The following is a 26,119-nucleotide window of genomic DNA, read 5'->3' as shown; positions in this document are numbered from 1 at the left end:
CTCCCCCAGCACCCCCGGCTGGCACCTGCCCGACAGCACCCATGGGACCCCTCAGCACACACGGGAGAACCATGGCACCCATGGGAGACACATGGCACCCATGGGACCCCCCCAGCACCCATGGGAGACTCCCGGCACCCATGGGAGACACATGGCACCCATGGGACCCCCCAGCACCCATGGGAGACACATGGCACCCATGGGAGACCCCCGGCACCCATGGGAGACACGTGGCACCCATGGGACCCCCAGCACCCATGGGAGACCCCTGGCACCCAAGGGAGACCCCCGGCACCCATGGGACCCCCCGGCACCCATCGGAGACCCCGGCACCCATGGGAGACACATGGCACCCATGGGACCCCCCAGCACCCATGGGAGACCCCCGGCACCCATGGGAGACCCCCGGCACCCATGGGACCCCCAGCACCCATGGGAGACCCCCGGCACCCATGGGGCACCTGCATCCCCATGAGACCCCCCAGCACCCACAGAAGACCTGCAGCACCCATGGGAGACCCCCAGCACCCACAGAAAACCCCCATGGCACCCATGGGGCACCTGCATCCCCATGGGACCCCCCACAGCACCCATGGGAGACCCTGGGCACCCATGGGAGAACGCCGAGCACCCATGGGACCCCCACAGCACCCCTGGGACCTCTAGGACCCCCTGACACCCATGGGGCTCTCGTGCCACCCTTGGGACCCCCACATCACCCCCGAGACCCCGTGCCACCCATGGGACCCCGTGCCACCCATGGGACCCCTGTGCCACCCATGGGACCCTGAGCTGCCCCGGGACCCCCCGACACCCATGGGACCCCTGTGCCACCCATGGGACCCCCTGACACCCATGGGACCCCCGACACCCATGGGACCCCTGTGCCACCCATGGGACCCTGAGCTGCCCCGGGACCCCCGACACCCATGGGACCCCCTGACACCCATGGGACCCTGAGCTGCCCCGGGACCCCCATGCCACCCATGTCACCCACGGGACCCTCATGCCACCCATGGGACCCCCCACCCAGCTGCCCCCCAAGTGTGGGGGGGGCCCATGGGTGCTCCCCCGCTTCCCCCCAAAGGGACACGGGGTGGGGGAGGGGCAGGGTGCCAGGGCTGCACCCTGCCCCTCCCCGGGAGAACCCAGGGGTGGGGGTGGGGGGGGCACCCTGGGAACGGGGCCCCGGGCAGGCTCCCACGGCCCCCTCCCCCCAGCCTGCCCGGGCAGGCAGCACCCTGCCCGCACCCGCCGCCGCCGGGGGAGGGGGGGGCGCCCCGGGGTGCCCCCACCCACCTGGTGGGGCTGGGCTGCGGGGGGGGTGGTTAGGGGTGCCCGGGGGGTTGTGGGTGCTCTGGGGGTGCTAGGGGTGCTGGGGGGGTATGGGTGCCGTGGGGGAGGTGTGGGGTGCTGTGGGGCGCAAAGGGTGCTATGGGGTGCCCTGGGGGGTATGGGTGCCATGGGGGTGCTATGGGGTGCTGGGGAGGTTGTGGGTGCCGGGGGGGTATGGGTGCCGGGGGGTTTATGGGGTGCTGTGGGAGTGGAAAGGGTGCTATGGGGTGCCCTGGGGGGTATGGGTGCCATGGGGGGGTGCTATGGGGTGCTGGGGGAGGTTGTGGGTGCCGGGGGGGGTATGGGTGCCGGGGGGGGTATGGGGTGCTGTGGGGCGGAAAGGGTGCTATGGGGTGCCCTGGAGGGGGTATGGGTGCCATGGGGGGTGCTATGGGGTGCTGGGGGAGGTTGTGGGTGCCGGGGGGGGTATGGGTGCCGGGGGGTTATGGGGTGCTGTGGGGTGGAAAGGGTGCTATGGGGTGCCCTGGAGGGGTATGGGTGCCATGGGGGTGCTATGGGGTGCTGGGGGTGTTCTATGGGGCGCAAGAGGGTGCTATGGGGCGCCCTGGGAGGGGTGTGGGTGCTGTGGGAGGGGTATGGGGGCTGGGGGTTCTATGGGGCACAAGGGGGTGCTATGGGGTGCTGGGGGGTTGTGGGTGCCGGGGGGTATGGGTGCCGAGGGGGTTATGGGGTGCTATGGGGCACAGAGGGTGCTATGGGGCACCCTGGGGGGGTTGTGGGTGCTCGGGGGGTGCTATGGGGTGCTGAGGGGGTATGGGTGCCATGGGAGGGGTTGTGGGGTGCTGCGGGGTTCTATGGGGTGCAAGAGGGTGCTATGGGGTGCTGGGGGGGCGTGGGTTCCCTGGGGGTGTCTATGGGGCACAAGGGGGTGCTATGGGTGCCATGGGGGGTGCTATGGGGTGCCCTGCGGGGGTTGTGGGGCAGGGCGTGGCTATGGGGTGCCCTGGGGGGTTATGGGGCACTCGCATCTATGGGGCGCTGAGGGGGGAGGGGCTATGGGGTGCCCTGCGGGGGAGGGGTGGGCGGAGGCACCTCGAGGCTGGGGTCACCACCCTGGGGGGCTCCTCTGGAGAGGGGGGGGAGGGGGCACCCATGGGTGGGGGAGCACCCATGGGTGGGGGGCACTCACAGGCAGGTGGGGCGGCCTTGGGGTCCAGCACGCAGAGCCCCCCGTTCTCGCAGGGCGGTGTCCCCTCGGGGCACGGCAGCACTGGGGGGCGGGAGGGGTCAGCCCCACGGCCCCCTGCCCCACGGATCCCCCGCTGCCCCATGGATCCCCTGCCCCACACACCTCCCCTAGATTCCTCCCCTGCCCCACAGATCCCTCATTGTCCTACGCACTGCCCCATAGATCCCCCCTGCCCCACAGATCCACTGCTGCCCCGTAGACCCCCTGCCCCATAGATGCTGCTGCCCCACACGCTGCCTTCAGTCCCGCACGCTGCCCCCGCCCTGCCCCACAGCCCCATTCCTGCCCCCATTCCTGCCCCCCAACCAGCTGCCCTCAGCCCCATAGCCCTGCCCCCTAAGTGGCTGCAGCCCCCCATCCCTGACCCCCAACTCCCATTCTGCCCCTATATCCCCACCCCACAGCCCCATTACTGCCCCACACATCTCAGCCCCCCAACTACCTGCCCCTCCACCAGCTCCCCCCAGCCCCACATGCTGCCCCCAAGTGTCTCCCCCTCAACCCCCGACTCCTGCCCCACAACTGCCTGCCCCACATGCTGCCCCCCAACCCAGCACCCTGGGCCCCGCCGTGGGGCCGGGACCCCCGCAGGCCGGGGACCACCCGCCCCGTCCCCCCTCCCCCGAGGGACCCAAGGCCGTGGGAACAGCGGGGGAGGGGCAGTTGGGATCAGCAGGGGTCACCCACGTCACCCCCCATAGCAGGGAGGGGGCACCCACCCATCCCCCTCCTTGGGGGGGCACCCGGATGCCCGGGTCCCCTCCCAGCATCCCCTGCGGGGGGGGGGGGAGGGGAGGGGGAGCTCAGGCCTGGGAGCCCGGACACCGGGGTCCATTTGGGGTGGGGAGGGGAGCACCCGGACACCGGGGTCCCCTTTTGGGGTGGGGAGGGGAGCACCCGGACACCGGGGTCCCCTTTGGGGTGGGGGAGGGGAGCACCCGGACACCGGGGTCCCCTTTTGGGGTGGGGGAGGGAGCACCCTGAGGCCGGGGTCCCCTTTGGGGTGGGGAGGGGAGCACCCGGACACCGGGGTCCCCTTTTGGGGTGGGGGAGGGAGCACCCTGAGGCCGGGGTCCCCTTTGGGGTGGGGAGGGGAGCACCCGGACACCAGGGGTCCATTTGGGGTGGGGAGGGGAGCACCCTGAGGCCGGGGTCCCCTTTGGGGTGGGGAGGGAGCACCCGGACACAGGGTCCCCTTTTGGGGTGGGGAGGGGAGCACCCGGACACCAGGGTCCATTTGGGGTGGGGAGGGAGCACCCTGAGGCCGGGGTCCCCTTTGGGGTGGGGAGGGGAGCACCCCGCTGCCCCGGGGTGGGTGCGGGGAGGAGGGGCCGCGGCACGGGCTGGGGGGTGGGGGGTGGGGGAGGGGTCTGAGCGTGCGGGCACCGCCCACGCGTTGCACGCGCGTTGCACGCGCATCGCCCCCGCTGCACCCCGGCTTGTGCCTTGCACGCTCGCTGCATCGCACGCTCACCGCACGCTCGCTGCGCCCCGTGCTTGTGCCTTGCACGCTCGCCGCATTGCACGCTTGCCGCACGCTCGCTGCGCCCCGTGCTCGTGCACTGCACGCTCGCTGCGCTCACCGCACCCCATGCTTATGCGTTGCACGCTCGCCGCATTGCACGCTTGCTGCATGCTCGCTGCACCCTGTGCTTGTGCATTGCACGCTCACCGCATGCTCGCTGCACCCAGCACTTGTGCGTTGCACGCTCGCTGCACCCCGTGCGTGTGTGTCGCACGCTCGCTGCACACTTGCTGCACCCCGGGCTTGTGCATTGCACACTCGCTGCACACTTACTGCAAACTCCTGCACCCCGTGCGTGTGTGTCGCACGCTCGCTGCACACTTGCTGCACCCTGGGCTTGTGTGTTGCACGCTTGGTGCACACTCACTGCACCCCATGCTTCTGCGTTGCACACGCGCTGCACCCCGTGCTTCTGCATTGCACGCTCACCGCACGCCCCCTGCACCCTGTGCTTGTGCGTTGCACACCGGATGCATTGCACGCTTGCTGCACGCTCGCCGCACGCTCGCTGCACCCAGTGCTTGTGCGTTGCACGCTCACTGCACACTCGCTGCACCCTCTGCTTGTGCATTGCACACCGGATGCATTGCACGCTCGCCGCACGCTCGCTGCACCCTGCGCTTGTGCGTTGCACGCTCACTGCACGCTTGCTGCACCCTGGGCTTGTCTGTTGCACACTCACTGCATCGCACACTTGCTGCACGCTCGCTGCACGCCACGCTTGTGCATTACACGCTCACCGCATGCTCGCGGCACCCTGCACTTGTGCATTGCACCCTCGCTGCACCCCGTGCGTGTGTTGCACGCTCACTGCGCACTTGCCGCACACTCATTGCACCCCGTGCTTGTGCGTCGCACGCTTGCGGCATTGCACGCTCGCCGCACGCTCGCCGCGCCCTGCACTTGTGTGTTGCGCGCTCCCTGCACCGCACGCTCGCTGCACCCCGTGCTTGTGCGTCGCACGCTTGCGGCATTGCACGCTCGCTGCACGCTCGCCGCACCCTGTGCTTGCGTCTCGCACACTCGCCGCACCCCGCGCTCGTGCGTCGCACGCTCGTTGCACGCTCGTTGCACGCTCCCCGCGTTGCACGCTCGCTGCCCCCCGCCCTGCCCCCATCCCAGCATGCACCACGAGCCCCGCACCCCCCAAATCCCTGCCCCCCCATCCCGTCATGCACCGCGGGGCGCAGCAGCCTCCCCCACCCCCCAAATCCCCGCACCCCCAAATCGCTGCCCCCCTTCCCCTCACCCCCCGCGCCGTTCCCACGGCCTGGCCCCTCCCCCTCCCGGGTGTTCCCCCTCCCCCAGGCCCCTCCCCCGCCCGTCCCCGCGTTCCCACGGTCCCGCCAACCCCCCTCCCCCGGGGCACCGGGATCTCCCCCTCCCCCCTTAAAACGGGGTCCGGTCCCCCCGCCCCTCCCCCACCTTCCCACGGTCCCGCTCCCCCTCCCCCTCCCCCACTCCCGGAGCTGCCGCCCCCCCCGCCCCAGTTGAGCCCAGTTGGGCCCGGTTTAACCCCAGTTTAGTCCCGGTTCCACCCCTCCCCCCTCCCCTTCTCTCTCCAAACTTTTTCCGCGCCGCCAAAGTGCGGCCGCGCCGCCCTCCCCACCCCGGGACCCACCGGGATCAACCGCGACTAAACCGGGACTAAACCGGGTGGGCTCACCCCCCACCCCCACCCCGGGTCGGGTCGGTCCCGGGGGAGCAGAAGCTGCTCCCGAACCCCCCGGCCCGGCCCAGCCCGGCCCGGCCCAGCCCGGCCCGGCTCAGCCCCGAACGCCCCCGGTCCCCCCGGGCCCGGTTGGGCTCAGCTCGGCTCAGCCCGGCCCGGTTCGTCCCGGCTCAGCCCGGCCCGGTTCCCTTGGGCTCAGCCCGGTTAACTCGGCCCGGCTCAGCCCGGTTCGGGCTCGGCTCAGCTCCATTAGTCCCGGCTCAGCGCGGTTCGTCCCGGCTCGGTTGGGTTTAGTTGGGCTCGATTCGGTTTAGTTCGGCTCAGTTCGGTTTAGTTCGGCTCGGCTGGGTTTAGTTGGGCTGGATCCGGTTTAGTTGGGCTCGGTTGGGCTCAGTTCGGTTTAGTTGGGCTTGATTCGGTTTAGTTGGGCTCGGTTCGGTTTAGTTGGGCTCGGTTGGGCTTAGCTCGGCTCAGTTGGGTTTAGTTGGGCTCAGTTGGGTTTAGTTGGGCTCAGTTCGGTTTAGTTGGGCTCGGTTGGGTTTAGTTGGGCTCAGTTCGGTTTAGTTGGGCTCGATTCGGTTTAGTTGGGCTCGATTCGGTTTAGTTGGGCTCAGTTCGGTTTAGTTCGGCTCGGTTGGGTTTAGCTGGGCTCAGTTCGGTTTAGTTGGGCTCGATTCGGTTTAGTTGGCTTTAGTTGGGTTTAGTTGGGCTCAGTTGGGTTTACTTGGGCTCAGTTCGGTTTAGTTCGGCTCGGTTGGGTTTAGTTGGGCTCAGTTGGGTTTAGTTGGGCTCGGCTGGGTTTAGTTCGGCTTAACCCCGCTCCCCCCCTCCCCCGCCACCCCCGGCCCGTTACTCCCCACCCGCCCCGTCCCCCCCGGTAGTCCCGGCCCGGTCAGTCCCCCCTCCCCGGTCCCGCTCACCTGCGGCCGCCCCCAGTCGCAGCAGCAGCAGCAGCAGCCCCGGGGTCCCCCCGGCCCCCGGGGTCCCCCGCCCCATGGCCCGGCCCGGCCCCGCTCGGCCCCGCTCGGCCCCGGAGCCGGAGCGAGCCGCGGCCGCCGGGGCGGGGACACGCCCAGGGGGCGTGGCCGAGGCGCGGGCCACGCCCACGGGCCACGCCCAGGGGGACACGCCCACAAGGGCCCCGCCCAGGCGGAGCCGGGTCGGAGCCGCCCCCCCCGGGACCCCCAGGGACGGGCGGGGGCGGGGGCCCACCCGTGGGGGGCTCAGCCCCGCAGCACCCATGGTGCAGGTGCTCAGCCCCACGGCACCCTCCCTGTGGGTGCTCAGCCCCACAGCACCCTTCACGTGGGTGCTCAGCCCCACGGCACCCTTCGTGTGGGTGCTCAGCCCCACGGCACCCATGGTGCAGGTGCTCAGCCCCACGGCACCCTCCCTGTGGGTGCTCAGCCCCCCAGCACCCATGGTGCAGGTGCTCAGCCCCACGGCACCCTTCGTGTGGGTGCTCAGCCCCACGGCACCCTCCCTGTGGGTGCTCAGCCCCGCAGCACCCATGGTGCAGGTGCTCAGCCCCACGGCACCCTTCGTGTGGGTGCTCAGCCCCACAGCATCCTACGTAGGGGTGCTCAGCCCCACAGCATCCTACACGTGGGTGCTCAGCCCCCCAGCACGCATCGTGAGGGTGCTCAGCCCCACGGCATCCCCACGGCACCCTCCCTGGGTGCTCAGCCCCCAGCACCCATGGTGCAGGTGCTCAGCCCCACGGCACCCTTCGTGTGGGTGCTCCTCCCCACGGCACCCTCCCTGTGGGTGCTCAGCCCCCCAGCACCCATGGTGCAGGTGCTCAGCCCCACGGCACCCTTCGTGTGGGTGCTCCTCCCCACGGCACCCTCCCTGTGGGTGCTCAGCCCCGCAGCATCCTACGTAGGGGTGCTCAGCCCCACGGCACCCTTCACGTGGGTGCTCAGCCCCAGAGCACCCTTTGCGTGGGCCCTCAGCCCCCCAGCACCCATGGTGTGGGTGCTCAGCCCCACGGCACCCTCCCTGTGGGTGCTCAGCCCCCCCAGCACGCATCGCGTGGGTGCTCAGCCCCACCGCACCCTACATAGGGGTCCCCAGCCCCACGGCACCCATGGTGTGGGTGCCCCGGCCCCTAGCACCCGCCCTGTGGGTGCCCCGCCCCCTCGGATCCCCCCCGGGTGGGGGAGGGGCATGCAGCTGTTCCCCCTCCCCCCCCCGCGGCCGCAGCAGCTGCCGGGCCCGGCGCCAGGCGGGGACAGACCCCACCCCCACCCCCACCCCCACCCCTCCCTCCCCCACCAGGAGGGACCCCGGCAGCCGGGCCCGGCCCCGCCCCACCCCGCGGGTTTTTCTGGTTCTGCCCAAAAAAAAAAAAAAAAAAAAAAAAGAAAAAGTCGCTCGGGAACATTCCTGCGGTCGGCTGGGCGCTGGCACCCATGGGTGCTGGCACTGGCACCCGGGACCCGGCTCTGGCACCCACGGGTGCTGGCACTGGCATCTGGGACACGGCATTGGCACCCATGGGTGCTGGCACCGGCACCCGGGGGCTGGGCACTGGCTCCAAGGGCCTGGCTCTGGCACCCAGGGGTGCTGGCACTGGGACTGTGGGGCTGAGCACTGGCACCCATGGGTGCTGGCACTGGCACCCAGGACCTGGCTCTGGCACCCATGGGTGCTGGCACTGGCACCTTGGTGCTGGTACTGGCACCCAGGACCTGGCTCTGGCACCCATGGGTGCTGGCACTGGCACCCGGGACCTGGCTCTGGCACCCATGGGTGCTGGCAGTGCCACCCAGGACCTTATACTGGCACCCGTGGCCTGGCACTGGCACCCGGGGTCGGCGCTGGCACCCATGGGTGCTGGCACTGTCCCCCATGGGTGCCCACTCACGCTGGCACTGTGGGTGCAGCACCCACCCACTGCCACCCGCGTCTCATCGGGTCCCCCCACCCCCCTGCCCCCCGACGCCTGGGTCCCCGTGGAGTGGGGGAGGGGTGTCCCCAAGCGTCCCCTCCCCCGACAGCACCCACCACTGGTGACAAACAACTTTATTCAGGGCACGCGGGACCCTCCAGATGTGGGCTCCCCATCCAGATGTTGGGGTCCCCACCGGGACATGGGGTCCCCACCCAACCAGCACGGCCCCCATCCAGATGTGGGGTCCCTACCCAGCTGTTGGGGGGGGCCCATCCAGCTGTTGGGGGCCCCACCCAGATGTTGAGGTCTCCACCGAGGTGCTGGGGTCCCCTTCCAGATGTTGCATCCTCACCCAGATGTTGGGGTCCCCACCTGGGTGCTGGGGTCCCCACCCAAAGACCAGGGCTCCCACCCAGATGTTGGGGTCCCCACCCAACCACCACAGCCCCCACCCAGATACTGGGTCCCCCCCACCCCCCAGATGTTGGGGTCCCCATCCAGATGTTGGGTCCCCACCCAGATTTCGGGGTCCACACCCAACCACCACGGCCCCCATCCAGATGTTGAGGCCCTCACCCAGATGTTGGGTCCCCACAACGCCCAGATGTTGGGGTCCTCACCCAGATTTTGGGGTCTCCACCCAACCATCATGCCCCCCATCCAGATGTTGAGGCCATCACCCAGATGTTGAGTTCCCCACCCAGATGTTGGGTCCCCATCCAGATTTCGGGGTTGCCTCTCAACCACCACGGCCCCATCCAGATGTTGGGTCCCACCCATTGTTGAGTTCCCTATACAGATGTTGGGTCCCCCCCAGATTTCGGGGTCCCCACCCAACCACCACAGCCCCATCCAGATGTTGAGGTCCTCACCCAGATTTCAGGGTCCCCACCCAACCACCACGGCCCCATCCAGACGTTGAGGCCCTCACCCAGATGTTGGGTCCCCATCCAGATGTTGAGTCACCAACCAGATTTTGGGGTCCCCATTCAATCACCATGCCCCCCATCCAGATGTTGAGGCCCTCACCCAGATGTTGGGTCCCCACCACCCCCCTGATTTTGGGGTCCCCACCCAGATTTCGGGGTCCCCACCCAACCACCATGCCCCCCATCCAGATGTTGAGGCCATCGCCCAGATGTTGGGGTCCCTCTCCGATGTTGAGTTCCCCACCCAGATGTTGGGGCCCCCACCCAGATTTCGGGGTCCCCACCCAACCACCACGGCCCCATCCAGATGTTGACGCCCTCACCCAGATGTTGGGTCCCCTCCACCCCCCCACCCTCCCCCCCACAATGTTGAGCTCCCCCTCCCAGCTCCCAACCTGCCCCAAGGTCGGGAGCACCCATGGGTGCCGCTACGGGCGCCGGTCGCCCCCACCCAGGAAGTCGCCCAGCAGGTGGGCGAGGGGGCGGGGCTGGTCCTCGGGCAGCCAATGGCTGGCGCCGGGCAGCAGGCGGAGGCGGGCAGCGGGGCGCAGGCAGCGGTGCAGGCAGGGGCCCAGGCGGGCGTCCAGGAAGGCGTCGTGGGTGCCCCAGAGCAGGAGGGTGGGGAGCGGGGGGGGCTCGCGGGGGATCGGGGGGGCCCTGGGGGGAGGGGGGTCAGGGGGCACCCACGTGGGGGGCAGCCCCATGGGAGCACCCCAACGGGGGGCACCCCAATGGGGGGCACCCCAAGATGGAGAAGCCCGATTGGGGCACCTCAATGGGGCACCCTGAAATGGGGGGACCCCAATGGGAGCACCCCAACATGGAGAACCCCAATGGGGGCACCCCAACATGGAGCACCCCAAAATGGAGAACCCCAATGGGAGCACCCTAAAATGGGGGCACCCCAATGACATAATCCCAAATGGAAGCACCCCAAAATGGGAGCACCCCAAAATGAGGGCACCCAAATGGGTGCACCCCCATGTGAGCACCCCAAAACGGAGAAACCCAATGGGAGCACCCCAAAATGGAGGCACTCCAATGAGATCATCCCAACTGGGAGCATCCCAAAATGGAGGCGCCCCAATGACGGCACCCCAATGGGAGCACCCCAAAATGGAGGCGCCCCAATGACATCATCCCAACCGGGAGCACCCCAAAATGGAGGCACCCCAATGGGAGCACCCCAAAATGGAGGCGCCCCAATGACATCATCCCAACCGGGAGCACCCCAAAATGGAGGCACCCCAATGGGAGCACCCCAATGGGAGCATCCCAAAATGGAGGCGCCCCAATGACATCATCCCAACCGGGAGCACCCCAAAATGGAGGCGCCCCAATGACATCATCCCAACCGGGAGCACCCCAAAATGGAGGCACCCCAATGGGAGCACCCCAATGGGAGCACCCCAAAATGGAGGCACCCCAATGGGAGCACCCCAAAATGGAGGCACCCCAATGACATCATCCCAACCGGGAGCACCCCAAAATGGAGGCACCCCAATGGGAGCACCCCAAAATGGAGGCACCCCAATGACATCATCCCAACCGGGAGTACCCCAAAATGGAGGCACCCCAATGGGAGCACCCCAAAATGGAGGCGCCCCAATGACATCATCCCAACCGGGAGCACCCCAAAATGGAGGCACCCCAATGGGAGCACCCCAATGGGAGCACCCCAAAATGGAGGCGCCCCAATGGGAGCACCCCAACTGGGAGCACCCCAATGGGAACACCCCAAAATGGAGGCACCCCAATGACATCATCCCAACTGGGAGCACCCCAAAATGGAGGCACCCCAATGGGAGCACCCAACGGGGTGCACCCAACGCAGATCCCACCCCCACCGGCACCCCAACCCCCTCACAGCCACCTCGAGAGCACCCAACCTCGGCACCCCGAAACCGGGTGGGGTCCCCCACCCACCGGAAGAGGTTGCGGTAGTAGTGGAGGGGCGGGGTCAGCCCCCCCGGCTGCGACAGCGCGTAGAGGTAGGCGTCCACCTCCTCCGCCCGCAACCGCCGCGCCGGGTCCCGGATCCCCGTCCAACGTCCCGTCAGGATGATCTTCACCAGCTCCGGGGTCACCGAGGAGGACAAGGAGGTGTGGGCGAGGCCACCGACCCCAAAAAGAGGTGACAAAGGACCTCGTCGCGGGGGCTCGGTGGCCTCATCTAAGACCTCCTTGTCCTCCTCGGTGGCCCCGGAGCTGAACAACGGCCAACTCGGTGGTTCCTCCTCAAGGGGGTCTTGAGGAGCTTCTTGGGTTGGGGAGGTGGGGGAGGTGGCACCGACGGCCCCGGGGACAAGGTGGGGACAAGGGGACGTGGGGATGGGGTCTCACCTCAAAGTCCGCCAAGGAGAGGAGGAGCTCGGGCAGCCAGGGCAGCTGGAAGAGGAAGATGTAGCTGGAGCGGAGGAGCTGGGAGGGGTGGCAGGCGGTGAAAGCTGCGCCGGGAGAGGGGCACCCGTGTCAGCGGCCACCGCGGGGGACCCGAACCCGGCCGCGGGGCGGGGACGGTACCTGGTGGTACCGCCACAGGAGATGGCAGCCGATGGCACGGCCATGGGAGATGGCACCTGATGGCACGGTCATGAGATGGCACCGGATGGCCTTGGCCGTGGGAGATGGCACCCGATGGCACGGTCATGAGATGGCACCCGATGGTGTGGCCGTGAAGGATGGCACCCAACGGCATTGGCCATGACAGGTGGCACCCGATGGTGTGGCCATGAGATGGCACCCAGTGGCAATGCCATGAGAGATGGCACCCAACAGTGTGACCATGAGAGATGGCACCCGATGGCATGGCCATGAGAGATGGCACCCAACAGCGTGATCATGAGAGATGGCACCCGATGACACAGCCATGAGATGGCACCGATGGCAATGCCATGAGAGATGGCACCCAACAGCACTGGCCATGAGAGATGGCACCCAGTGGCCTTGGCCATGAGAAATGGCACCCAACAGTGTGACCATGAGAGATGGCACCCGATGGCATGGCCATGAGATGGCACCCAGTGGCAATGCCATGAGAGATGGCACCCAACAGTGTGACCATGAGAGATGGCACCCGATGGCACGGCCGTAAGAGATGGCACCCAATGATATGGCCATGAGGTGGCACCCGATGGCATTGGCCATGAGAGATGGCACCCAGCAGCGTGGCCGTTGGAGATGGCACCCAATGACACAGCCATGACAGATGGCACCCGATGGCATTGTGGTGGCATGGCACAGCCATGACAGATGGCACCCAATGGCATGGCCATGAGAGACGGCACCCAACGGTGCGACCATGAGAGATGGCACCCGATGGCACGGCTGTAAGAGATGGCACCCAATGATACGGCCCTGAGGTGGCACCCGATGGCACTGGCCATGAGAGATGGCACCTGATGGCACGGTCACAAGATGGCACCTGATGGCACAGCCATGAGAGACGGCACCCAACAGCGTGACCATGAGAGATGGCACCCAAGGGCATGGGCGTAAGAGGTGGCACCCAATGATATGGCCATGAGATGGCACCCAATGACACGGCCATGACATGGCACCCCATGGCATTGGCCATGAGAGATGGCACCCAACAGTGTGGCCATTGGAGATGGCACCCAAGGGCATGGGCGTAAGAGGTGGCACCCAATGACACGGCCATGACATGGCACCCGATGGCACGGTCATGAGATGGCACCCGATGGTGTGGCCATGAGATGGCACCTGATGGCACGGCCATGAGACAGCACCCAATGGCACCATGGTGGCAGGTCACAGCCACCCGAGGTGGAACCCCACAGCACCTCCAGGAGAACCAGCACCCATCCGCGCCACAGCCGCAAGAGATGCCACCCGATGGCCCGGTCCAGCCCTAGGTGGCCCACCCTGTCCCCAAGAAGCCACCGGTTACCTGCCATGACGGCCCGGTGAGGAGCATCCATGACGACCAACTTCTCCACCAGGGCCGGGTGGCTGGTGGCCAACTCCCAGGCCAGAAGTCCACCCCAGTCGTGTCCCACCAAGATGCACTTGGGGGACGCCGTGGTGGCATCGGTGGCCGCCGTCGTCTCGCCCTGCCCGTTGGGTGTCCCCAAGATCTCGATGACCTGGCGGATGTCCTCCAGGAGGACCTCCAGCCGGTAGCTGTCCTTGCCCGGTGGCTTCTCAGAAGCTCCGTAACCCCGAAGATCCAGGGCCACCACCCGGTACTGGGTGCTGAACTCCTGCAGCAGATGCCTCCAGCAGAACCTGGGAGGAGGAAGGTGACGGTGACGGTGACACCGGGGCGGGGGGGGGTGGCACCCGGTGTCACCCCTGACCCCACCCTTGGTGGCACCCACCAGTTTTGGGGGAAGCCGTGGAGGAGCAGCATCAACGGGGCCGTGGTGGGACCCCGGGCGACGTAGTGGAGCCGCAGCCCCGAGTCCTGGGGGTGGTCAGGGGGTGCCCCACCCCAAAACCAACCCCCCACCCATAACCCCCCCGGACCCCCAAATCCCCCCGAGTCCCCCAAGACCCCCAGGACCCCCTGAGATGCCCAGAAGATCCCAAAAGCCCCCAGACACCCTCAGGGCCCCCAAATCCTCCCTGAGCCCCCCCGGACCCCCGAAGCCCCCCTGACCCCCGACCTCCCCCGACCCCCCTGAGCCCCCGCATCCCCCCAAAAGCACCCCCAGAGCCCCCCAGACCCCTGGGACCCCCTGAGCCCCCCGACACCCCCCAAACCCTCCGAGATCCCACCAGGAGTCCCAGAGCCCCCCGAGCCCCCCAGGGTCCCCAAGGCCCCCAAAGCCCCCTGACCCCCAAGACCCCTCTGGGACCCCCAGAATCCCCCAAAAGCCCCCCAGAGCCCCCAGGACCCTCCCGTGACCTCCAGGACCCCCCCCAACACCCCCAAATCCTCCCCAGACCCCCCATGCCCCCACAGGATCCCCCAAATCCCCCCCCAGACCCCCCCCGGGACCCCCCCCCCCCAGGACTCTCAGGACCCCCAAAACCCCCAAGTCCTATCAGGTCCTCCCAGGAACCCCCAAAAGCCCCCCAAGCCCCCCAGGAACCCCCAAACACCCGAAAAGCCACTTCCCAGTCCCACAAGACCCCCGGACCCCCACATTCCCCAGGACCCCCAAATCCCTCCAGGACCCCCCACCCCCAGGAACCCCCAAATCCCCCAACCCATCCCCGGACCCCCAAGTCCCCCAAACCCCCCAGGACCCCCAAATCCCTCAACCCCCCAAATCCACCCAGGACCCCCAAATCCCCCAGGCCCCCCACATCCCCCAAAATCCCCCAGGACCCCCAAATGCCCCCAAAGTCCCCCAGGATGCCCCCAAATCCCCCAGGACCCCCAAATCTCCCCAGGACCCCCCACATCCCCCAAATCCCCCAGCACCCCCAAATGCCCCCAAAGTCCACCCAGGATGCCCCCAAATCCCCCAGGACCCCCACATCCCCCAGGACCCCCCACATCCCCCGAAATCCCCCCAGCACCCCCAAATGCCCCCAAAGTCCCCCAAATCCCTCAAACCCCCCAAAATCCCCCAGGACCCCCAAATGCCCCCAAAGTTCCCCAGGATGCCCCCAAATCCCCCAGGACCCCCAAAATCCCCCAGGACCCCCCACATCCCCCAAATCCCCCCAGGACCCCCAAATGCCCCCAAAGTCCCCCAGGATGCCCCCAAATCCCCCAGGACCCCCCAACCCCCCCCAAATCCCCCCGGGCCCCCAAAAGCCCCCCAGGTCCCCCCCACCTTGAGGTGCAGGTATCGGTGCTCCCCGAAAGTGCCATCGGCCAGGCCGGGGGGGGGCTGCTCCCTCACCCGCCACCGGAACGTCTCTCGGGGTCCCCGGCGCAGCAGCAGCCCCAGCCCCCACAGCCCGTAGGCCACCCCCGCGGCCACCGCGGCCACCGTCACCCCCAGCCGGGCCACCAGGCGCCACAGGGCCAGCAGCAGCCGGGTGGGCGCCAGCAGCAGCGAGCAGAGGGACAGGAGCATGGCGGGGGGACGTGTCACCTGGGCGGGGGCACTGTGTCACCGGGGTGCGCCATCCCCAGGGTGGCCCCATCAGCGGGGTGGCCGTGTCACCAAGGTGGCCGTGTCAGCAGGGCGTCACATCCCCACGGTGGCCTTGTCACCAAGGTGCCATGTCCCCATCGTGTCCCATCCCCATGGTGGCCATGTCACCAAGGTGTCCCATCCCCATGGTGGCCTTGTCACCAAGGTGGCCCCATCCCCATCATGTCACATCCCCATGGTGGCCTTGTCACCAAGGTGTCCCATCCCCATGGTGGCCATGTCCCCATGGTGGCCATGTCCCCATAGTGGCCCCTTCACCAGGGTGGCCATGTCACCAAGGTGGGATGTCATCAGGGTGTCCCATCCCCATGGTGGCCATGTCACCAAGGTGGCCCCATCCCCATCATGTCACATCCCCATGGTGGCCTTGTCACCAAGGTGGGATTGTCACCAGGGTGTCCCAGCACCATGGTGGCCATGTCACCAAGGTGGCCCTGTCCCCATCGTGTCCCATCTCCATGGTGGCCTTGTCACCAAGGCGGGATGTCATCAGGGTGGCCCATCCCCATGGTGACCTCATCCCCAGGGTGACCATGTCACCAAGGTGCCATGTCCCCATGGTGTCCTATCCCCATGGTGGCCCCATCACTGGGATGGACATGTCACCAAGGTGCCATGTCACCAGGGTGCCCCATCCCCTTAGTGGCCCTGTCACCAGGGTGTCCCCATGCCCCCATGCCCCATGTCACCTGAGGTGCCATGTCACCTTGGTGACCCAGCACCAGAGTGTCCCATCCCCTTGGTGGCCATGTCACCAGGGTGACCCAGCACCAGAGTGTCCCATCACCAAGGCTGGCAGTGTCACCAGGGTGTCCCCACGCCCCCCGTCACCTGAGGTGCCACGTCACCATGGTGTCCCCTCCCCAGGGTGGCCCATTCCTGGTGGTGCGTCACCAGGCTGCCCTATCATCAGGCTGTCACCATTAGGGTGTCACCGTCACCAGGGTGGTCCTGCCACTACCATGTCCCGTCCCTGGGGTGCCATGTCACCAGGGTGTCCCTGTCACCAGCGTGTCCCACCCCCGGGGTAGCCCTGTCACCAGGGTCCCATCACGGGGGGGTTCATGTCACCGGGGGGAGGGGGTGTGTGTCCATGTCACGGGGGGGGGTTGATGTCACTGGCGTGTCCCTGTCACTGGCGTGTCCTGACCCTGGGGGGTCTTGTCACCGGGGTGTCCCATCACCACAGTGTCCCTGTCACCAGGGTGTCCCCGTCACCGGGGTGTCCCATCACCACAGTGTCCCTGTCACCAGGGTGTCCCTGTCACTGGGGTGTCCCGACACTGGGTGTCCCTGTCACCAGGGTGTCCTGACCCTGGGGGGTCTCGTCACCAGGGTGTCCCCGTCACCGGGGTGTCCTGACACTGGGTGTCCCTGTCACCGGGGGGACCCATGACCGCAGTGTCCCTGTCACTGGGGTGTCCCTGTCACCGGGGTGTCCTGACCCTGGGGGTCTCGTCACTGGGGTGTCCCGGTCACCAGGGTGTCCCTGTCACCGGGGTGTCCCTCACCAGAGTGTCCCGACACTGGGGGGTCCCGTCATGGGGGTGTCCCTGTCACCAGGGTGTCCCCGTCACCGGGGTTTCCTGACACTGGGTGTCCCTGTCACCGGGGGGACCCATGACCGCAGTGTCCCTGTCACCGGGGTGTCCCTGTCACCGGGGTGTCCCTGTCACCGGGGTGTCCCTCACCAGGGTGTCCCGACACTGGGGGGTCCTGTCATGGGGGTGGCCCCGTCACCAGGGTGTCCCTGTCACCGGGGTGTCCCGACACTGGGTGTCCCTGTCACCGGGGGGACCCATGACCGCAGCGTCCCCGTCACCGGGGTGCCCCTGTCACCGGGCTGTCCCGACACGGGGGTGTCCCCGTCCCTGTGGTGTCCTGACACCGGGGTGTCCCTGTCACCAGCCACCCCGGTGACGCGACATTGGGGTGTCCTTGTCGCCGGGTGTCCCTGTCACCGGGGGTGTCCCGACACCGGGGGGGGTGTCCATCACGGGGGTGTCCCTGTCACCACAGGTCCCTGTCAGTCACGGGGCAGTCGCGACACGGGGCTGTCCTGTCACCAAGGGGGTCCCTGTCGCCAGATGTCCCTGTCGCCGGGCCCCCACCACCGGGCTGTCCCCTCACCTCCGTGTCCCCGTCACCCTCTGTCCCGACAGCAGCGTGTCCCTGCCACCGCTCACCAGCCTGTCGCGACACCTGGCTGTCCCAGCCACCGGGGGGGGGAGGTCCCTGTCACCAGTCCCGGGGCTGTCGCGACACGGGGTCCCTGTCACCCCCTTCCCTCCCCCCACCCCCCCGCCCGACCTTCTCGCGCCGCTTCCTCCGCCCGCCCGAGCTCGGCCGCGCCCGGCCCCGCCCCCTCCCGCCCATTGGTCGGCGCCGGTCGCGGGGGCAGGGGGCGGGGCGGCGCGGGCGGCAGCCAATGAGATGGCGGGGGGAGGGGAGAGAGGGGCCGCGCGGCAGAGGGTCACGTGGGGGAGGCAGGGGAGGGGAACCCCGCGCGCCTTTTCCCCCCTTTTTTCCCTCAACTTTTTATTTCCCTTTTGGGCGTTTTTAACCTTTTCTGCCGGTTTTAACCCTTTCCCTCTCCCCCCCCCCCCATCTTTGACCTTTGTTCCCCCTCCCCCAGAGCTGCCCAGGCCGATGGGGAGGGGCGGGGTCCCCTCCCCACGGACCCCCCGCGGGGGCGGAACCGGCACCCAACCCCCGATTGCCAACAATGCGCAAGAATTCCGCAAAATTTGTAAGAATTTGTAATGACTCGGAAGAATTTGTAACAATTTGCAAGAATTTGCAAGAATTTCCAATAATTTGCAATAATCTGCAATAATGGATAATTTGTAAGAATTTGCAAATTTGTAATAATCTGTAATAATTTAGCTTGTAACAATTTGCAAGAATTTGCATGAATTTGTAAGAATTTACAATGATTTGTAAGAATTTGCAAGAATTTGTAAGAATTTGCAATAATTTGCAATAATTTATAATTTGTAAGAATTTGCAAATTTGTAATAATCTGTAATAGTTTAGCTTGTAACAATTTGCAAGAATTTGCAAGAATTTTCAAGAATTTAAATGATTTGTAAGAATTTGCAAGAATTTGCAAGAATTTGCAAGAAGTTTCAATAATTTGCAATAATTTATAATTACTAAGAATTTGCAAATTTGTAATAATCTGTAATAATTTAGCTTGTAACAATTTGCAAGATTTTGCAAGAATTTGCAAAAATTTACAATGAGTCGCAAGAATTTGCAAGAAGTTTCAATAATTTGCAATAATTTATAATTCCTAAGATTTTGCAAATTTGTAATACCGTCTACTAATTTAGTTTGTAATAATTTGCAAGCATTCGTAATAATTTCTAAGAATTGGTAAGAATTTGCAATAGCGTGTCAGAATTTAGAATTTGTAAGGATTTGCAATAATTTATAATTATTTGTAAGCATTTCTAATTTGCCATTTGCAAGAATTTGTAATAAATCATAGGAATTTAAGAATTTGCAAGGATTTGGAAGAATTTATAATAATTTATAACTTGTAAGGATTTGTAAGACGACAATAATTTGTAAGAATTTAACAAGAATTTCTAAGAGTTCGATATAATTTAAATTACCAATTCCCTGCAAAGGATCGTGACGACGTCAGATTCCAATTTCAAAATTTTAAAAATTTGGAAATGGAAAAAGTTAGGATTTCCCTGGCCGGCTTTGAACTGTCCGTTCGACTTTTTGACATTCCAAAGTTCTTTCTCAAATTCGAAGTTGACGTTGAACTTCCAGAACCTCAGCTTTAAATTTTTAAATTTAAAATTTAATTTAGAGAATTTAATTTTTCATCTCTTTTACAAAATACCCAGCCTCCTTTCGCAGTTAAGGTTTGAAAAGGTCAACGCTTCAAAGCCGGGTTTTTGAGCATGAAAGTTTAAAATTCACGCCTCCGTTTCAGAGTCAAGAGGGGATTGCGAGAGTTACGTTTCAAATTTCAAATTTACGTTTTTAATTGCAAATTGTTCAAATTGGAAAGCGCAAATTGCGATTCTCGCTTGCGTTTCCCTTGGAATTCACCGAATTTCCCTTGGAATTCACCAAATTTCCCTTGGAATTCAAAGGCCCCCAAATTTCGTGGAATTCGAGCGACGGCCAAGCTCGCGCCGCTCCGAGGAAATTTCATGAAATTCACCTGAAATTTCAGAGCAAATTTTCAAATTTCAACTGCAAGCCGACTTTCCCCCCCGCCGGCGCCGCGCTGCCATTGCCGGGCGGCTGCCGCCCGCCGCGGGGACCCCGCTCCCTCCCCCCCCCCCTCCCCCCGGCCTCTCCCCTCCCCCGGCCGCGGCCGCCCCGGCGCTGGGGCGGGGGTGGGGCAAAGAAACGGGGCGAAAGCGGCGCTGGTTTTGTTTTTGTACAAACCCAGAATTCTGCGTTTATTCCACGGCGGGCCGGGCCCGGCGGCGGCGCGCGGGGAGCGGGGGGCACCCGCCGGCGGCGGGGGGGGCGAGGCCACCGAACACCGATAATAATAATAATAATAATTAATAATAATAATAAAATGACCGGGGGGGGGGGGGGCGTCCGCCCCGCCCCCGCCCGACAACCCTGGAGATTTGGCGAGATTTGCGAATTTAAAAAAAAAAAACAACCAAAACCAAATGCAAAGAAAAAAAAAAATCGATCAACCCGAGGGAAAGAAAAGGAAAAGTGAAAGGAACCCGGCGGCTTTTGGGGGTAAAAAGGGCGAAAATGGCTGAAGTGGGGGAGGGGGGACCCGGGAAGGGGGGGAGGGGAAAGAGGAAACAAGGAGAAAGGGAGAAAGTGGGGCAAGAGGGGAAGAAGGAGAAAGGGAAAAGAAAAAAGGGGGAAAAAGGGAAAAAATGGGGGAGAAAGAGAAAAAAGGGGAAAAGTGGGGAAAGAGAAAAAAAGGAAAAAGGGAAAAAGCAAAAAGGAGAAAAAAGGGAAAAAAGGGGAAAAAAAGAAAAGAGAAAAAAGGGAAAAAAAGAAAAAGGGAAAAATGGGGAAAAAAAAGAAAAAAGGGGAAAATGGGGAAAAAAGATAAAAGGGAAAAAAACAGAAAAAAGGGAAAAAAGGAGAAAAAGGGAAAAATGGGGAAAAAGAAAACAGAAAAACGGGGAAAAAGGAAACGGAAAAAAGAAAACAGAAAAAAGGGAAAAAAGGGAAAAAGGAAAAATGGGAAAAAAGAAAAAAGGGGAAAAAGGAGAAAAAAGGGAAAACAGGAAAAAGGGGAAAAGAAGAAAATAACAAAGTTGAAAAAGGTAAAAAAAAGGAGAAAATTAGCGAAAAAGAGACAAAGGAGGAGAAAAAAGAGAAAAATAAAAGAAGAAAGGAAAAAAAGGAGAGAAAAAGGAAAAACGGAGGAAAAAAGGGAGAAAAGAATTTGTAAAACCCAGAGAAAAGGAAGAGGGGGAGGGGAAAAAAGGAGGGAAAAAATAAAAGGGGCAAAAAAAAATTGAGAAACGGGCAAAAAAAATTTTAACAACGGGGGAAAAAGGAGAGAAGGGGAAAGAAAAAAGAAAAATTGAGGGAAAAGTGTAAAAAAAGGAACAAACAAAAAACGGCGGCGACGGCGCAGGTGGGTGGGGCTCTGCGCCCCTCCCCCCGCCCCACCCCCCCCTCCCCTTTTCCCACCGGACGCCAAATTTTCTCCCAAAAGGGCACAAAAAAAAAAAAAAAAAAATTAAAAATCTGAGAGGGCGGGGCCCTTCGGGGGCGCCGCCCCCGCCCCTTCCCGCCCCCGCCCCCCAAAATGTGAAAACCCAGAGGAAATGCCCCAAAGATTTCCCAGAATGCACAGCGCCTGGCGGGGGCGGGGCTGGCGGGGTGGTTTTTTGTTTTTTTTTTTTTTGGTTTTTTTTTCCAATTTTGAAAATTTTTTTTTTTGGGGGTGTTTTTTTGTTGTGTTTGTTTGTTTTTGCGGTGCGAAAAGAAAGGAAAAATAAAAGAAAAGGGGAAAAAAACCAGGGAAAAAAAATAAAAACAACGAAACCAAAGCCCCAACCCCCCACCCTCCCCTCCCCCCGCGTGGGGGAGGGGCAGCCCCCGCCGCTCCCCGCGCCCCTCGGTGCTCGCGGGCCCGGCCCCGGCCCGGAGAGGGTCGTGATTTATTTCTTTTTTTGTTGTTGTTGTTTTTTAACACTTAACGGAGAGTCCGAAGCTTTTTTTTATGTTTTTTTTTTTTTGTGTGTGTTTTTTTGTTTTTTTTTGTTGTTTTTTTCGTGGTTTTTGGCCGGGGGAGGGGGGAAAAAAAGGAGATTTATTTTTTTTTTTTCTTCCTTTTTTTGTGGTTTTTTTTTTTTTTGGTGGTTTTTTTTGTTTGTTTGTTTTTTTTTTTCCTTTTTTTTTTCTTTTTTTTTTTAAAGAGTCAAACGGGGAGGAAAAGGCCCCGACCCCCCGGGCGCCGCTAGAAAAGATTCTCCTCGAATATCGCCAGCAAATCGCTCTGGAAATTCATGTCGATCGTCGCCGCCATCTGCAAGGGAAGGGAGAGGGCTGTCAGCGGCGGTCCCGGCATTTCCCGGCACTTCCCGGCGTTCCTTCGGCCATCCCCGGGGATATTTGGCCATTCCCAGGATTTTTTGTGGCATTTCTGGGATATTTTGTGGCATCCTCACAGATTTTTTGCCAGTCCGGGGATTTTTAGCCACATTCCCAGGCAATTTTCCACAATCCCAGCATTTTTTTCGGCATTCCCAGGATATTTTGGCACCCCCGGGATATTTTCTGCCATCCCCGGGGATATTTGGCCATTCCCAGGATTTTTTGTGGCATTTCTGGGATATTTTGTGGCATTCCCACGGATTTTTTGCCAGTCTGGGGATTTTTTGCCACATTCCCGGGCAATTTTCCACAATCCCAGCAATTTTTTCGGCATTCCCAGGATATTTTGGCACCCCCGGGATATTTTTTGGCATCCCTGGGGATATTTGGCCATTCCCAGGATTTTTTGTGGCATTTCTGGGATATTTTGTGGCATCCTCAGGGATTTTTTGCCAGTCCGGGGATTTTTTGCCACATTCCCAGGCAATTTTCCACAATCCCAGCATTTTTTTTGCCATTCCCAGGATATTTTGGCATTCCTGGGATATTTTCTGCCATCCCCGGGGATATTTTGCCATTCCCAGGATTTTTTGTGGCATTTCTGGGATGTTTTTTGGCATCCCCGGGGATTTTTAGCCACATTCCCGGGCGAATTTCCACATTCCCAGCTTTTTTTTTGGCACCCCCAGGATATTTTCTGCCATCCCCGGGGATACTTGGCCATTCCCAGGATTTTTTGTGGCATTTCTGGGATATTTTGTGGCATCCTCGGGGATTTTTTGCCAGTCCGGGGATTTTTAGCCACATTCCCGGGCAATTTTCCACAATCCCAGCATTTTTTTCGGCATTCCCAGGATATTTTGGCACCCCCGGGATATTTTCTGCCATCCCCGGGGATATTTGGCCATTCCCAGGATTTTTTGTGGCATTTCTGGGATCTTTTTTGGCATCCCTGGGGATTTTTTGCCACATTCCCGGGCGATTTTCCACAATCCCAGCATTTTTTTCGGCATTCCCAGGATATTTTGGCACCCCCGGGGTATTTTCTGCCATCCCCGGGGATATTTGGCCATTCCCAGGATTTTTTGTGGCATTTCTGGGATCTTTTTTGGCATCCCTGGGGATTTTTTGCCACATTCCCGGGCGATTTTCTACAATCCCAGCATTTTTTTCGGCATTCCCAGGATATTTTGGCATTTCCAGGATATTTTTTGGCATCCCCGGGGATATTTGGCCATTCCCAGGATTTTTTGTGGCATTTCTGGGATCTTTTTTGGCATCCCCGGGGATTTTTAGCCACATTCCCGGGAGAATTTCCACATTCCCAGCTTTTTTTTTGGCATTCCCGGGATATTTTCTGCCATCCCCGGGGATATTTGGCCATTCCCGGGGGTTTTTGTGGCATTTCTGGGATATTTTGTGGCATCCTCGCGGATTTTTTGCCAGTCCAGGGATTTTTAGCCACATTCCTGGGCGATTTTCCACAATCCCAGCTTTTTTTTTGCATTCCCAGGATATTTTGGCACCCCCGGGATATTTTCTGCCATCCCCGGGGATATTTTGCCATTCCCAGGATTTTTTGTGGCATTTCTGGGATGTTTTTTGGCATCCCTGGGGATTTTTAGCCACATTCCCGGGCAAATTTCCACATTCCCAGCTTTTTTTTTGGCATTCCCAGGATATTTTCTGCCATCCCCGGGGATATTTGGCCATTCCCGGGGGTTTTTGAGGCATTTCTGGCATATTTTGTGGCATCCTCGCGGATTTTTCGCCAGTCCGGGGATTTTTTGCCACATTCCCGGGCGATTTTCCACAATCCCAGCATTTTTTTTGCCATTCCCAGGATATTTTGGCACCCCCGGGATATTTGGCCATTCCCAGGATTTTTTGTGGCATTTCTGGGAGAGTTTTTGGCATCCCCGGGGATTTTTTGCCAGTCCAGGGATTTTTAGCCACATTCCCGGGCAATTTTCCACATTCCCAGCATTTTTTTTGGGATTCCCAGCAATTCTTTCCCACATTCCCTGGATATTTTGGCATCCCCAGGATATTTTACCATTCCCAGGATTTTTTGTGGTATTTCTGGGATTTTTTTTTAATCCTTGGGGATTTTTTTTGGCATTCCCGGGATTTTTTCTGCCATGCCCGGGGATATTTTGGTGTCCCCAGGATTTTTTGTTGCATCCCAGGGATAGTTTTTGGCATCGCGAGATTTTTTTGTGGCATTCCCAGAATATTTTTTGGCATCTCTGGGATCCTTTTTGGCATCTCCGGGAATATTTTGGCAGTCCGGAGATTTTTTGCAACATTTCCAGGATTATTTTTGGCATTCCCGGGATACTTTTTGCCATCCCCGGGGATATTCTGGCGTGCCCAGGTGTTTTGTGGCAACCCTGGGAGAGTTTTTGGCATCTCCAGGGATTTTTTGCCAGTCCAGGGATTTTTTGCAACATTCCTGGGGGATTTTCCACATTCCCAGGATTTTTTTGGCATTCCCGGGATATTTTGGCATTCCCAGGATTTTTTGTATCATTTCTAAGATACTTTTTGGAATCCCTGGGATTTTTTTGGCATTCCCGGGATTTTTTTCGGCATTCCCGGGATACTTTTTGGCATCCCCGGGGATATTCTGGCATTCCCAAGATTTTTTTGGCATTCCCGGGATTTTTTTCGGCACTCCCGCAGTATTTTTTGGCATCCCCAGGGGTATTTTAGCATTCCCGGGGATTTTCTGGCATTCCCGGGATATTTTTCAGCATTCCTGGGATATTTTTTGTGGCATCCTGGGGATATTATTGGCATCCCCAGGGATTTTTTGGCAGTCCTGGGATTGTTTGCTGCATTCCCGGGATATTTTTTGGCATTCCCAGGGTGTTTTTGCAGCATTTCCAGGATATTTTTTTGACATTCCCAAGATTATTTTTGGCATCCCTGGGGATATTCTGACATTCCTGGGAATTTTTTTTGGCATTCCCAGGGTTTTTTGTGGCAATCCTGGGAGAGTTTTTGGCATCCCAGGGGATTTTTTGGTAGTCCAGGGATTTTTTGCAACATTCCCAGGATACTTTATTTTGGCATTCCCGGGATATTTTTTGGCACTCCCAGGGTATTTTGTGGCATCCCAGGGATATTTTTTGGCATCCCCAGGATTTTTTCTGGCATCCCCAGGGATATTCTGGCATTCCCAGGATTTTTTGTGGTATTTCTGGGATATTTTTTGGCATCCCCAGGGATATCATGGCATCTCCAGGGATTTTTCGGAATTCTCGTGATTTTTTTTTGGCATCCTCAGAGATTTTTTGGCTTCCCTGGAGATTTTTCAGCATCCCTGGGGAATTTTTTTTGGCATCTCTGGGGATTTTTTGGGATCCCTGGGGATTTTTTTGGCATTTCTGGGGATTTTCTGGCATCCCCGGGATTTTTTTTTGCATTCCTGGGGATTTTTCAGCATTCCCAGATATTTTTTCGGGATCCCCAGCATTTTTTTGGTGTCTCCAGGGATTTTGGGGTTTCACCAGGGATTTTTCAGCCTCCTCAAGGATTTTTTGGGATCCTTGGGGATTTTTTAGCATTTCTGGGGACTTTTTTTGGCATCCCCAGGGATTTTCCAGTATCTCAGAGGATTTTTTGGCGTCCCCAGGGATTTTCTGGCTTCCCTGGGGATTTCTGGGTGTCCTTGAGGATTTTTTGCCTTCCCAGGGCATTTTTCAGCGTCCCAGTGGATTTTTTGGCTTCCCCAGAGATTTTTTGGCATCTCAGGAGATTTTTTGGCATCCACAGGGATTTTTTAGCATCCCTGGACATTTTTCAGCATCCCCAAGGATTTTTTGGCTTCCCCAGGCATTTTTTGGCATCGCTGGGGATTTTTCAGTGTCCCTGCGGATTTTTCAGCATCCCCAGGGATTTTTTGGCATCCC

General features: G+C 60.8%; 3 protein-coding genes across 10 annotated transcripts in view; all 3 read right to left on the bottom strand.

The window, feature by feature from the left end:
* NOTCH3 (notch receptor 3) overlaps positions 1-7,104 on the bottom strand; it is a 59,626-nt gene extending 52,522 nt beyond the window's left edge. Inside the window, 4 exon segments of the mRNA XM_072848334.1 lie at positions 8-25; positions 2,486-2,566; positions 6,663-6,765; positions 7,101-7,104. Coding sequence (XP_072704435.1) covers positions 8-25; positions 2,486-2,566; positions 6,663-6,765; positions 7,101-7,104 — 206 coding nt within the window.
* A 2,845-nt stretch (positions 7,105-9,949) lies between these two features.
* On the bottom strand, positions 9,950-17,986 carry EPHX3 (epoxide hydrolase 3). Of its 3 annotated transcripts, none has more exons than XM_072848376.1 (7): positions 17,955-17,986; positions 15,318-15,581; positions 13,908-13,993; positions 13,478-13,815; positions 11,911-12,014; positions 11,494-11,642; positions 9,950-10,224 (listed from the first exon to the last, which is right to left on the bottom strand). In XM_072848376.1, the coding sequence occupies exons 2-7, from the start codon at positions 15,561-15,563 to the stop codon at positions 9,996-9,998; spliced, it is 1,152 nt and encodes a 383-aa protein (XP_072704477.1). In that variant the 5' UTR covers positions 15,564-15,581; positions 17,955-17,986; the 3' UTR covers positions 9,950-9,995. The 3 variants fall into 3 exon arrangements, with proteins under 3 accessions (XP_072704477.1, XP_072704476.1, XP_072704478.1); XM_072848375.1 differs by lacking the exon at positions 17,955-17,986 and adding an exon at positions 17,831-17,913; XM_072848377.1 differs by lacking the exon at positions 17,955-17,986 and adding an exon at positions 17,775-17,912.
* A 3,337-nt stretch (positions 17,987-21,323) lies between these two features.
* BRD4 (bromodomain containing 4) overlaps positions 21,324-26,119 on the bottom strand; it is an 84,546-nt gene continuing 79,750 nt past the window's right edge. For all 6 annotated transcript variants that reach the window (XM_072848354.1, XM_072848351.1, XM_072848349.1 and 3 more), the window contains one exon: positions 21,324-22,134. In XM_072848354.1, coding sequence (XP_072704455.1) covers positions 22,066-22,134 — 69 coding nt within the window. In that variant the 3' untranslated portion in view covers positions 21,324-22,065. The remainder of the gene's footprint in view (positions 22,135-26,119) is intronic.

This window comes from Ciconia boyciana, chromosome 31 (assembly GCF_034638445.1).
Source record: "Ciconia boyciana chromosome 31, ASM3463844v1, whole genome shotgun sequence".
Taxonomy (NCBI): domain Eukaryota; kingdom Metazoa; phylum Chordata; class Aves; order Ciconiiformes; family Ciconiidae; genus Ciconia; species Ciconia boyciana.
This window is presented reverse-complemented; position numbering and strand designations above follow the sequence as displayed.

Excerpts from the sequence above, each read along its gene's own strand:
- EPHX3 (XM_072848376.1), bottom strand. The coding sequence starts at position 15,563 with ATGCTCCTGTCCCTCTGCTCGCTGCTGCTGGCGCCCACCCGGCTGCTG. Across the intron at positions 13,816-13,907 it reads CACGGCTTCCCCCAAAACTG|GTTCTGCTGGAGGCATCTGC; the intron begins GTGGGTGCCACC and ends TCCTCCTCCCAG. Across the intron at positions 10,225-11,493 it reads TACTACCGCAACCTCTTCCG|GGCCCCCCCGATCCCCCGCG; the intron begins GTGGGTGGGGGA and ends CCCTCCCCCCAG.